This window comes from Lonchura striata, chromosome 2, assembly GCF_050655825.1.
Source record: "Lonchura striata isolate lonStrDom1 chromosome 2, ASM5065582v1, whole genome shotgun sequence".
Classification (NCBI taxonomy): domain Eukaryota; kingdom Metazoa; phylum Chordata; class Aves; order Passeriformes; family Estrildidae; genus Lonchura; species Lonchura striata.
This window is the reverse complement of record NC_140704.1, coordinates 2,326,580-2,340,347: the sequence shown is the minus strand read 5'-3', so window position 1 is coordinate 2,340,347 and position 13,768 is coordinate 2,326,580. Positions and strand designations below refer to the sequence as shown.

Below are 13,768 nucleotides of genomic sequence, written 5' to 3'. Positions count from 1 at the left end.
AGAGATCAATGGTATCAGGGTGTGTTTGGGCCAGGGTTATAATTAATAAAGCCATAAACTGAATTTTACAGAACTTAATATTTGCCTTCAGAGTCACCAAATCCTGTCTGAAGTGTTCAGGTGCAAATGATGGATCTTGAAGGAGAAGACCCCTTGCTCAGAAGAGCAAAATGCAAGGAAAATTCTTAATTTTAGGCACTGGACAAGGACTATAACTCGACTATAAATCTCACCAGAGTACCACACAACGTTTTCCATAAAAACTGGGCTCCACAGAGCCCCCATCCACCCCTCCAGGATTCATTCACATCTTCAAATCCATCTGAAGGAATCTGTATCTGAAATCCAATCAGAAAGCAGACTGGAGATCTTGCATGAAGAGACACAAATTTCTCCACCAAACCCAACTGCACTGAAATAAATTTTCACCCTTTTATTTTTCTCTGAGAAAAATCTGTGTAATTTCCTAGAGGAGCATCTTCATGTCAGGACTCAGCAGTTGTAACCTGAGAATAAACCACAGATTTGGGTCTTACCTCCTACAGCTATAATTTTATAGAGCTGCAAGGCTCTATAAATGTATTTAGAGGGGTGTTTGGGTGGCCACTGCTCGATTTTAATTCAATACATAGGCAGAATGAAGGAGTTTGGAGTTCACAGCATGGCTAAGGTTAGTGACAAGGGTCAAAAAAACCTTAACATATTCTAGGAAATTCTGTTTTGCTTTATTTTTAAGAGTTGAAAATCTGACAGACCATGTATGAGTATGAATTTTGGGGCTGATTAAGTGTTTTATCTTGTTAATGTCAGATTTTTTTTTTTGTTGTTTGAGAGGATAAACTCATTCAGCCTCAAAAATGTAAGAAACACTTTTGTGTTTTATAAAATATGAAGCTCTGAGTCTATGATGGTTTAATGATTTTGTATAACATCACTAAATAGATGTTGTACTAAACATCATCATCAGTATATTTATTTTTTAATTAAAAATAAATAAAATGCCTAATTTTCAGTAATTCAAATTAAACTATCTTAAATGTGCAAAAAAAAAAAAAAAAAAAAAAAAAAAGGCAAAAAAATCCTTCAGGAAAAAACAAAGTTGTGAATTTTTTTTTCCTGGAAATTAAGGGGAACATGCAAAACATCTTTAGTTTGGTGCATTTTCTGATGGCTCAGAAGAATAAATAAACACATTTTTGACAAGATACAATATCTCCTAGGCTGAATCTTGTGTGCTTAGCCTAAGGGGTCTCCAACTTTTTCATGGCTCGGGGTGAGCAGAAACATCTCCCGGTGCCCTCCCCACCCATTCACACTCCCACAACATCCCTGTGGCAACAGCTTCCCTGGGAAAGCAGCGTGATCAGGAAAGGATAAACCATAATTATTAGCTATCATTGAATGTGATTTAGCACCTGGAAATAAAGGGGAGGGAATTGTGCCAGGTGCTGAGTCAGCAAACTGCAGCCTCACCGGGAAGCGTCGCTGCCCTGTCGCTCAAACTGCACAGAAACACTCGTGGAGGACAATAAAAGTTCCTAAAATGGGTTTCAAGGGCTGCAGGGCCCTGAGTGTGACCTCCTCTGGAATATCTGTGGTGGCTCCATGGGAAATGGAGAGGCAGAGGATGGAGGATCTTCTCTGCTGGATCCAGAACCCGAACCTGAACCTCTCTTCTGTGCCTTGCTCCCCACCACTGCTCCTGGCTGGGTCAGGAGTGTTTGTAAACCGATTTTCTTCCCTGGGAAGGGTGAGATGACTCAAATTGAAACAAAAAGTGGAAGACACTTTCTGTTTCTCCAGCCAGGACCTGTTCCCAGAGCTTGAGGACAGCTCTGCATTTCCCAGGATTTAGTGGCTTTCTGCATTTCTCTTTGTGTTTGTACAGAATCATACAAATAATTGGGTTGGAAAGGACCTCAAAACCCATCCAGTGCCAGCCCTGCTGTGGGCAGGGGCACCTTCCACTATCCCAGGTTGCTCCAAGCCTTGTCCAACCTGGCCTTGGGCACTTCAGGGATCCAGGGGCAGCCACAGCTTCCATGGAAAATCTGTGCCAGGGCCTCTCCACCCTCTGAGTAAAGAACCTCCTAACATCTATAGAATTCACATTCTATAGATGGTTTTGCCATCAGATTTTAGGATCACCTCCAGCCAAAGCTCCAGAGCTCCCCTGAGGCTCACCACACCACCTTCCACCTCCTTAAAAAGCCTGCCCAGACCAAAAACAACCCACAACATTTTTTCCTTCAAGCCCTTCCCTGGAGCAAATCCAGACTGTGCCATATCCACATCCCTCTTTTATGGGCCCACCTGGCAGTGGCCTCTCCAGGAGCACCTCTGTGACCCCTGGGAGCCCAGAGGTGAAGGTGGGCAGGAGACAGAGCACCACACACTGCAGGGCTTGGGCTTCACACAGCCCTCAGCTGCCTCAGCTTCACCAGTCTGATGCAGTTTGCCAAAAATGCCACTTCTGTGCACCTCCTTTGCCTATCCCAGCACAGGAAAACTCTCCACTGCATCAGGTGGAGCTCTCTGATGTTTCTGCATCCCTCAGGATTTTGGAGCCTCCCAAAAGCTGCTTTCCTCCTACTCCTGCTTGTCCCCACTCAGCCTCGAGTCAGCTGTGCCCTCATCACTCCTAGGAGCACATCATCCACCTGCACAACAGATATCCAGAGGCACAGCAATCCTCTCGAGCCATTCCCCCTCCTGGTGATCGATCCCTGCCTCTCTCTCAACCCTGTGGATCTTCTCAGATGGGCAAATCTTTGAAGGAGATGCTCCCAGAAAGATCAGGCTGAGGAAACGAGGAGTGAGAGAGGATGAACCATCCAGGCACAGGTTTCCTGCTGCACCAGAGCTCAGCAGGGGATGTGTAAAGCAATATCCTGCTGGAAAACACTGTGGTGCTCTGCAGGAGACACTCCCATTCCCCTGCCATGCAAGCCCATCACAGGAAAAAACAGGCAGGGCATCTTTATCCACCCTGGTTTTCCTTTACCTGCTCGAGGATGGAGAGGAGGAAACTCTCTGCTGGTTAAACAGGAATCCAACTGATACCCGAGGTTTAGCTTTTATATTTTCACGGTCTGAGATGCTTTAGTGTGTGGGTCTGAGCTCCATACCAGGGGATGCTGAGCTCTGTGCACAGAGCAGGGAGACAAAACAATTCCTGCTCCAGCTGGGCACCAAGGACAAATGATCCAAACCTCAGCCCAGGAGCACAAACAGCGTGGGCTGGAGAGAGAAAAACAAGCAGGATGGGACTGATGGGCTGGAGCTGGAATGGGACAATGAACTCCAAGGTGCCAATGGAGCAGAACTGATCCCAGGGAGAGCCCCCGGGAGCGCTCGTGCATTTTGGGACCATTTTGGGTCATTTGGGTGCAGCCCTGGCTGGGCTCTGGTGCTGCCCAAGGTGGATCCATGGAGGAGATCCTTTGAATGAATCCCTGCTTTATTCCTTAGCTCTGTCCAGTCTCTGTTCTAGGTCAGCCTTCCCAAGGCATCACAACCAGATGATCCCACAGCCCCTTCTGGCCTTCAAATCCCCTCCTCTATTCAGCACTGCCAGCTCCCAACACATCTCCCGGGGAAGAAAAGCCACATTCAAGCCACATTCACGGGCTCGCATCCCTCTTTGTCGGGAGGGACACAGCAGACACGTTTCTCACTCCTTTTGCCTCTTTGCGACGTAGAAGACACATTTATCTCCACCACCAGCCCAACCCACCCAGGGCAGGGCGCTGCCCGAGTCTGGAGCCATCCCAAAGCAGCCCCCAGCTCATCCCCCTTCCCCCCAGCATCCGGGGGAAGGCTGTGGAAGCCTCTGCTGCGGCTGATCCCTGCTTGGCTCCCGTCCATGAGTGTGTGTGTGTGTCTGTGCCTCCCGTGGCGCGCCCAGGGCCCGCTTGGGGCCGGGATTCTCCCGGGACAAAGGGATGCTAATTCAGCTCCCTCTGCTGTTCCCTTTTGTCTAGGGCTAGCTCCCACGCTTGGACTTGGCACTCCCGGGATGCGACAGAGGGAGCTCCTTGTTGCGACCAACCTGAGCCCGCTTTTTGGGAATGCGATGTAGCCAGCAGGGAAAAGGGAAGGAGGGGAGGGGAAGGGGTGGGGGAAGGAAATAAATCCATAATTCCGCGCAGCCCCCGCTGCCTGCCAGCCCGGCGCATTGTGAGCGCAGCCCGAGGCTGAAGTTTCCAGCGCCTCCCGCCACCGGTTTTGTAGCCACGGGCTTGTCTTGCTGCTTCTCCCTTCACTGATCCCCCCGTCGAATGTTTAAGTAGCCAGGAAAAAAAAAAAACAAAAACAAACCAAACAACTAACCCCATCCCCCCCTCCCAAAAAAAAAAAAAAAAAAAAAACAACAAAACACACACACACAAAAAAATAGAACACAAAAAAACCCTAAAAAACCCCCAAAACAAACAAAGAAATAAAAGAAATTCCCAAAAAAACAAACAAACAAACAAACAAACAAAAAACATAAAACGCCCCAGAAACCCCTAAAAACCCACCAAAAAAACCCCCAAAAAAAACCCCAAAACAAACAAGAAAAAAAAAAAAGAAAAAAGGAAAAAAAAGCCTCTGCATGTCAGCGTTGACAGATGAGTGGGAGGTGGAGGGAGCGCAGGGAGCAAACGGGACCGGCTCCCGGAATTGCTGCCATTTCCTTTTCCCCACCACTCCTCTCAGGGTTTGCAGCCTGTGCTGGGTTTTGGCTGTTTACAGCTGTTTACATGGGCTGTCTCCTCTCCAGATGCACGGGAGCCAGATCTTTATCCCGGCCTCACTGTGCAGGTGATGAGGTCAGAGCCTCTAAGGAACCCCAAAAATGCTCGAGCCTGTGGGAATGAGGGCACTGGGGATGGAGAGGCAGATGCAGCCAGGTGTGATGTTGGCCACAGTCTCCTGGGTGCCATCCCTGCCCAGGGCTTGTCCTTGGACACCTCGGAAGTCACCAGAGGATGAGTGACCCCTGTGATGGTCCTGCCTGGCTCCAGCAGCAAGAGAAGGAGCTCCTCACCACCTCACTGGAGTCCTGCTCCCAAAAGCTGAGGGAGAACACCTTGGCTCCTTGCCTCAGCATCTCTCTTCGCTGCCCTTGCAACCTGCAGCTCTCGCCAAGACTCAGGGGAAGCTGCAAATCCCCCAGGACTCTGTGGGCTGCAAACCAGGGATGCAGGCACAGCTCACCCAGACCTCCCCAAACTGCTTCTCCAGCAACTCCAACACGCTGCCTGTACTGAGTTAGCTTCCCAAAACCCAGGTCAGGAATGCTGCAGCCGAGAATTTGGGCTGGAATGGACTCAGCAGTGCAGCATCCCCTCACCCCATGCAGCAATCCCCACTCCAAGCTCCATTTACACGGACTCCAAACCCAACTGGAGCTCCCGTCTCCAGCCAGGATGTGCCAGCCTTTCCCCCAGCAGCGCTGGCAAACCTCTGGCCCGCAGGATTTATGCATCCTGCCGGCTGAGCGGAGCTTGCACACCCCCATTTTCAATCCTGATCCTTCCAGTTTCCTTCCCCATAGTTACAGGGCAGAGTTTGTAGATCTCCGTTGTTGATAGCGGGGCAGCTGCCCAAATTGCCATTAGCGGGGAGGTAGACGGGGTGTGGTTGGAAATCAGATCCTCTTGGGAAGAGTTTCATGAGAGAGCGGAGAGTACCTCCTACATGTAACAAACCTCCTGGATGGATCAGTATCTTGTGGCTTTCTGCTCATGCCTTACTTTATTGCAGAAGTGGAGAAGGCTGATCCAAAGCAGGGAAAAGGAGGGAGGGAAAAACATTTGGCTTGGAGACAACCGGGATGCCAGAATGCCATCAGGAAAATGTGATGAGATCTGCTAAATTTATTAATTTTAAATCATTATGAGATGTTATTATGCCTTGAATAGCAAGGGATTGGCTGCATTCAGTGGTCCAGGAGATCCTTTCCATGTGCCATGTGGTTCCATTATTAAAACGGCCTCTCCAGCTGGGGCTGGATGTCAGGATTGCTTTCTAACAGGAGAAATGTGAGGGGTGGGAACTGTTTGCCCCCAAAATGGGCCTCTAAGAAGCACCCATGGAAGTCTGAGGCTGTAGCCCTAGGCTCCCTCTATAGTCAATGGAGAGAAATAAACATCTTGCTATGATTCATGTTATCCTGAGATAGGTGTCTGAGATAGGTCAGATGAATTGCTCCCCGGAGATGCCGACTGCTCTCCACTGACTACAAAAGGAGCCTGGGGTGACTCGCTCAGACTTTGACAGCTAACTCTGGGAGATGAGATCAGGCCCATCAGGGAGCCCGGGGAGCCATGCTGTTATGACACAGCAAGAAAAAAACATGGAGGAGACTTGTGACTCCAAGGGATTACAACTGAATTTAAAAGTCTGGTTCCATTCTTCCCTAATCTGGGGGAAAACTCACGTGGATCTCACCAGACAAGAGATGAGCTTCCTCATCCACAGTGATAACGAGTCAACCCTTGAACACAGCTTTGTTTGGGCTTTCTTGAGAGAAAGAACACATGGGACTTATCCCCAGAATGTCCAGAGTCCAAAATAAACCACACTTCACAAGCCGAGCCCAAAATCAGCCTGGCAGCAAAGGTGACGGTGCCCATCATTCCACAAGAAACTGGATGCAATTTGAATCCCACCTCTCTCAGGAGCTAGACAGATGCCTGCTCTGCCCTTCATGTAGTCCCTGGGAGCAAGAGTCTTCTCATCCAGAGCCGGTCTCCCTGGATTCCCTCAGTGATTGATGGAGAGATGTAGAAACGTCAGGGTGTGAATAATTTAATCCGAACTGTCTGGAGTACATCAGATGAATCATGCCCTGGAGGACCCCAGCAACAGCTGGAACTACCTCGACCTGTCTTGCTGTCTGACATGAAGGACCCAAAGCTTTGCTGACCCAATGCTGTTCTGCAGGCCCCAGTTTGTTTTAATTTTTTAAGAAGTTTAAGTAGCAAAGAAAATGGTCAGCGCTAGAAGAGAAAATAGAGGGGCTGGTTGTCAACACCAGAGTAGTAGAGATTTGTAAAGAGCAGGCTGTCTATCTCTTGGTGATATGTCAAGGCAAAATGTCCTTTGGGAAGAGATGTTGCAGTCAAATTCAGATTTTGGTTTCATTCCAGAAGTCTCGAGGGGAAATTCTCCAGTCTGGATCATGCAAGAAGCCTGCTTGGATAATGACAGTCACGTCAGGCCATGAACATGCACTGTGTGCTCTGCTGTGGGAAGGAATGAGGCACTGGAGATCCAGGGATTTCAGATCCCTGCTGGTAACATGCTGTTAGTGCTGCCCCTCTCCACTGCCAGGGCACCATCAAAGGGATTTATTTGGTGTTTTTTCCTGACGGACACTGCCATGTCTGTAGCACAGTGTCATCTGTAGGAATGTGGTGAGGGAAGACAATAGGAAATTTTTAGGCTTTGTGGTCATTTTGGGTAAGATGACAGGGAGATCCCATCCCATTCCATCTTGATTTGAGATGGAAGTGATGGAAGGCAAGACATCCCCCCTAGATTAATAGCAAATGCAGTGGTCTGAAATATTTCAGCCTGGTGGGTGCCCAAACAGCAGCTGCACCAGAAAGGAGACTCAGGAAAAAAGGAGACTCAGGGCTGACCTCAGCGCTCCCCACAGCTCCTGAAAGGTGGCTGTGCTCAGCTGGGGCTGGGCTCTTTCTCCAGGAACTGACAGAACCAGAGCACACAGCCTCGAGCTGCACCAAGGGAAACTCAGGTTGGATATCAGGAAAAAGTTTTTCACAGAAAGGTGATAAAGTTCTGGAGTGGCTGCCCGGGGAGGAGGTGGAGTCCCCATCCCTGGGTGTGTTTAACAGAGCCTGGATGTGGCACTGGGTGCCAGGGCTGAGCTGAGGTGTTGGGGCTGGGTTGGACTCGATGATCTTGAAGGTCTCTTCCAGTCTGGTCGTTCTGGGAATTCTGTGAAAGGACAGGGCTTTGCTGGACACAGACAGGATTAACCCCGAGGGACACGAGCAATGGGTCACTCCACCACTGCTGTGACTCTCGACATTTGCCTCGGAGCAGGGTCGGCGGCCAACCATCATTTCCGGAATGAATTTACACCCCCAGGCCTTGGTCACCCATTGGGCTCTCATTTGTCCGGCACATCCGATGGGTGCAGAGCCACAGGACGCCCCTGCCCCGGCTCGTTCCCACCCCCTCGTGTGCCCAACACACACAGAAAGGGCCGGAGCGGCTTCCCAAGGCTGCACACTAGTGTTCAAGTCTAATAAACAAGCCCTGCCGGCCGGGGCTGAAAGAATCCGAGCCCTCTCCAACAAAGCATTTAATCCAGTTTGGCGTAACCTTTGACATTATTAGGGATCGCAGTGACCCTAATCCAATCAGATTGATTAACTAAAGCGGAGACCCCATAAGCAGACCCCCCTCTGGCCTCTGCTATTTAGTCCTGACCAAACAGTGGGAGAGACGTGCCGTATTTACACCACAATGGGTCGGCGCTGAGAACCTGTTTCATTACAGAGAGACTTAAACTCCCATTACTCCATCAATGTATCATTCTTCAATAGTTCATTAAAAGCTGCTCCTCCACAATAACTATTAACCATTTCTCAGCCCAGCTGGCAGGTTTAAAGCCCTGGCCAGTCTTTAGCAGAAGGAGGTGGGAGTGAGTGAAAGAAATAGATAGACAAGGGCTCCCTTTTTAAATTTAAACGAACAGCGGGCTTAAATAGTTGGAGGTAATTTACTTTTATTGAATGGGGGGGAGGAGAGAGAGGAAACTTTTATTTTGACTTAATTATGTGCTGAGGTCCTTTAAAGAGACAGGGCTGTGATAAGCTTTAATTGTATTGCTTCTCTTGAGATTGGTTCATATTTCTGCCCAGAGGAGTTTCAAAGAGAGCTCACGCGGCAGCGAGAGACTCTAAACTCACAGCTTAAGCATGAACAGCCTCTTCGGCCCACAAAAGATAAAATGAAGGCAAAAGGCACAACTCCCAATGCATGGCACTTCAGCTGGAGACGGAAAATGCCTGTCAGGTTGTTCACTTTCTGCTGTCAGTGATGAGGTATCCTCCTACACCCTCCAAAGTTTTGTCCTGCGCCTTTTTAGAGGCAACTCAAAAATCTTCCCTTCTCCTTGGTGAACTGAAAAATGCAACAACTGCATTAAAAACTGCCAGGCCTCTCAGGCAAGTGGCTGAGCGTGAGCTGTGGCTCAGTGGTCACTTCAGCTCATGTGGCCATTGACATGTTTTTCTCCACTTCATAAAACACAGGTGGAGAAATAAATAACAGTGTTTTTCCTTTTGATATTACTGTTGCAAAAATTCAAGTGGGAGGATGCTGCTATAGGATATGTGAAAGCACAGTGTGAGCTACTGCTCTTTGCAAGGTAAAGAAGAAGGGTTTATTTTCTGACTGCAACTTTTATACTTTTCCAAAGGTGACAGTGGATTGGAGAGTGAATGTGCCACCTCTCCAAAGACATTGGACAAATTATTAGTACATTAAGTTTCTCTACCCCTATGAAGGAATGCAAAACAATATGTTGTTTATAGAAAATTGTGTGGGAAGGTTTTCTAACAGAATGTAATCCAGAAGGCTTTAAAAAAAATCTTAAAAATCAAAACAACAGGAGGATCTTTCTACTGTCTGACAGTTGAGATTTGAGCTTCTGGGAGACTAGAAATGAGTTGTAGTGTCTTTATATTAGAAATGAGAAGCAGATTAAGTTCAGGTAGAGAGAAAGAGATCAGATCCAATTCTTTCCCCATACAGAAATCATGATTTTTGCATTCCAAGTAGTCCAAACTGACCAAAACTGCCATTTCCTGGGGATCTGCAAGGAAGACCCAACAGTGGCACCTGTCTGAATGCTCCTCCATGAAGCTGCACACCTGAACATACACTCCCAAGACAACAGAGGAGGGAAAAACCCTCTTCCCCAGCCCTGACCCTAAAGCTCGTCTCGTTATACCCCTGCCATGGGCAGGGACACATTCCCAAGCAGGGACACCTTCCACTTTCCCAGGCTGCTCCAAGCCCAACCAACCTGGCCTTGGACACTCCCAGCAATAGGAAATCCACTCCTCCCTGGATAAATGAATAGGAAAGTAGTCAAATAGGGTGGGATGGGGGAATTCCGCTCTTCCTCTGCCCTGGGTAACATACAAAGAGCAAGAGGGATTTAGGGTCAAGTGTTGCCCTCAACAGTAGCACGTCAGGATCCCCTGGACATCACCATTCTCTGGTAGCCGAGCTCATCAATGCCATTCCTGTTTAATTTGTGATTCACTCCGAAATCCCAGAATTGTCAGGGCTGGAAGGGAGCTCTGGAGATTAGGCATGGCTAAAAAAAATTATGCATAAATATAGTCTCAGCTAAAACATGTGGGATCTTCTTCCATGAAAAGGCTGATGGGGAAAGAGAGTTTGGTTTAAGATGAGATATCAGAACACGGCTCGGAACGGGACCAGGGTCTGGTGACAGTTTGGCACTGCTGAATCACAGCTCAAGCCTAGTCCTGAATGAGCAATGAGCTACCACAGCAGCAAGGGTAGCCCAGACACTGAGGCAGCCTCAGCGACATTTGGGCCTGGAAAGGATTTCCCGAAGGCATTAAAATCGATCCTTTTCAGTGAAAGGAGTGCAGGCAGTCTGTGAGGCAAAGGGGAGATGCTTTTTGGAGCTGCTGAGGGAGGATGGGGTCCCCACCGACTCCCACGAGAGCAGCACTCAGATCCTGGGTGACTTAAAATCCAAGCTGCAAAACAGATTTTTGCTGCCTTGCTTTGTCTCTCTCCTTTTCCCCTTCTCTCTTTCTGGGTAGGAGCTCAAGTATGTTCCTACCCTGGGGGATCTGCCGCACAAGAATGCGACTGAGCTGTTTTTTTTTCTCCCCCCCTCGTGCTGTAGGTGAAGCAAAACTGAAGGGTGGTTTGATTCTCCCTCAAGGAACAACATTCTTCAGTTATGAAATCGTCCCAGTCTCCTCTCCCTGCCCGAGCCTGGCTACCCAGAGCCTCCAGTGTGGGGCAGGGACAGAGCCTTCGTGCCGGCACCGCTGGGAGATCAGGGAATCTGCAGATTGTGGGATTGGGGCTCCCCTGGGCAACAGGGAGGTGAGCAGCAGTTTATCCACGAGGATAATTGCTACAGGAGACGTGAGCTGTCTAATCCCACACTGCTCCCATTGCCTGCCCCAAGAGGTCATGGACTCCCCATCCCTGGAAGTCCTCAAGGCCCAGTTGGATGGGGCTTGGAGCAAGAGGGTCTGGGGAAAGGAAATGCCCAAATCTGTTCTGAGAAATGCAGCAGGGGAAAAAAAAATCAAAAATCCAGATGGGAAGTACTGAAGAACATTTCCCAAGGTGGGTATAGATCAATTACATACACCAGAATCCCTGAAAATATTCCAGATGCTCCCTCCTCTTTTATATGAGGGAGGGAGGGAAGGAAGGAAAGAAAGAGGAAAAAGGGAAGGGAAGGGAAGGGAAGGGAAGGGAAGGGAAGGGAAGGGAAGGGAAGGGAAGGGAAGGGAAGGGAAGGGAAGGGAAGGGAAGGGAAGGGAAGGGAAGGGAAGGGAAGGGAAGGGAAGGGAAGGGAAGGGAAGGGAAGGGAAGGGAAGGGAAGGGAAGGGAAGGGAAGGGAAGGGAAGGGAAGGGAAGGGAAGGGAAGGGAAGGGAAGGGAAGGGAAGGGAAGGGAAGGGAAGGGAAGGGAAGGGAAGGGAAGGGAAGGGAAGGGAAGGGAAGGGAAGGGAAGGGAAGGGAAGAAAAAGGGAAGGAGGGACACCTTTGTTCTAAAGGGAACGGCAAAACTTATCCCAGATTCAGTGAGTCCAGCAGGACCAGGCTGAATTTACAAAGACACCCAGCAAGGGCAAAGAAGGATAAAGAAGTTCTCACAGGGTCCTACCAACTTATAAGGGAAAAGACCAGATACTTAAGCTGAGCTTAGGGCTTAAATCTCACAAGATTCAACAACCTACGGCAAAAAATTTAAGAATTCCCACTTCTATCAAGGAGTGCAGAAACAGTTGCCTGAATTTGCACCTTGTTGTAATTTACTGTGTTCACAACCAAGGAAAGCAGAAGCAGAAAGCAGAAGATGGTGATTTCCCCAGGCCTTTGACCTTCACTGTTTTTCATGAAAGTATGAAGACTGCAGCTGTCTGATAAGTCCAGTCCCTAGGATCCATCCCCAACAGCCCATGATTTCCCCTCTGCCATCATCTAAAGAGCTGAAATCACAGCACGGGGTCAGAAAGGGAGCCAGGTCCAGCTTGAGCACTGCAAGCACAATAACCCTCTGTGTTCACTCCCAGGGGTGCAGATCATGGGAGAACTCATGCTGGAAGGGACTCCAACCTCCTGCTCCCAGCTGGAACTGAGATAACCCCACTCCCCTATCCAGCTCAAGTCCTGTCTCTTGCAGGACATTTTACAGGACATTTCTTTCAGAAGGGAATGCATTCACAGGAGGTTTCTCAAGATCTCTGCTGCCTCTCCACCACAGACCTGCGCAAACCCGTAGCTCCTCACTCACCTTTATCCAGCACGGGCCCAAAGATGGCTAAGCTGTCGTTGACAGTGGTGCAGTTCCACCTTCTCCCTCGAAACTGGTGCTGGCATTCCTGGATCCCAATCTTTACACCTTCTGCCACGCTGGGCATGATCTCCACGTAGTTCCGACAGAAGCGCAGCTGCTTGGGCACCAGGCCCGGGATGCTCCCGCAGAGGATGGGCTGAGTCCCCAGGGAGGAGTACTGGTGACCAATTGCCAAGGACCTGGGCAAAAAAAGCAGGGAAAAAGAGAAGCTGTCAGGCTGGATTTCTCCTTTGTACTTGGTTCAGAAGAATGGGGACAGAAAATCAACATCTTCAGTTCCTCTGCATTCCTCCTCACGAGAAAACACCATTTTCATTGTTATCCTTCCCCAAAATATCTCCTGCAATTCCCCAGAGCAAGGCAAAAAACCCTGCTTTTAATATCTCCTTTCCCTTTTATTTATCTTCCAACAGCCTCATTGTGCTGTGAAATATTTCCTTTCCCTTTCCCTTTCCCTTTCCCTTTCCCTTTCCCTTTCCCTTTCCCTTTCCCTTTCCCTTTCCCTTTCCCTTTCCCTTTCCCTCTCCCTCTTTTCTTTCCTTTCTTCCTCCCTCCCACTCACCCACCCAAAGATACTCAGCTCCTACAGATAATTTCCTTTGCAACCAAATACTATTTCTTTGAGGCACAGGCACACCTCTACAAGATATTTTATAGGAAATTTTGGCAGCTGAGTCAAAAGCACATTCAGAGCTTCCCAAAGGAGTAACTCCAGCAGTGAAACCATCGAGCTCTGACTCTTTGGAGAGGCAGCACCAAGAATTTGGGAAGGGGAGCAGCATCATTCTGTGGGGCTTTGGTTAAAGTGAGGGGAGTGAAATTAAAGCCAAACCAAACCAACAACCAAAAACCAATCTCAATTAAACTTGAGTGCAAACTCTGTGCTCAGCCCAGTGAAGTCTTGAGAGGAGTGTCCATGAACCCTTATGGTGGTGAAGCCTTGGAGACAAACAAGTCAGCTCTGCAGGGAGATCAGCAGATATGCAGCTAATTAGATAGATTTTTAAAGTGTTTTTTACTGGTGCTTCTAATAATAACCTTGATTACTAAAACTGAAGGGATTTTTAGAGTATAATTTCCTTTTCTTCTAATTAAATCTCTTGATTGTCTTTTCTGCCCTGAATTAATGACAAAGAGGAACCTGCCTGGGCAGTGTG

General features: G+C 48.6%; 1 protein-coding gene across 2 annotated transcripts in view; it reads right to left on the bottom strand.

The window, feature by feature from the left end:
- Window positions 1-13,768, bottom strand: part of WNT3A (Wnt family member 3A) — a 106,405-nt gene that overhangs the window by 39,227 nt on the left and 53,410 nt on the right. For both annotated transcript variants that reach the window (XM_085562162.1, XM_077781356.2), the window contains exon 2: window positions 12,549-12,790. In XM_085562162.1, the coding sequence (XP_085418288.1) occupies window positions 12,549-12,675 (127 nt within the window). In that variant the 5' untranslated portion in view covers window positions 12,676-12,790. The remainder of the gene's footprint in view (window positions 1-12,548; window positions 12,791-13,768) is intronic.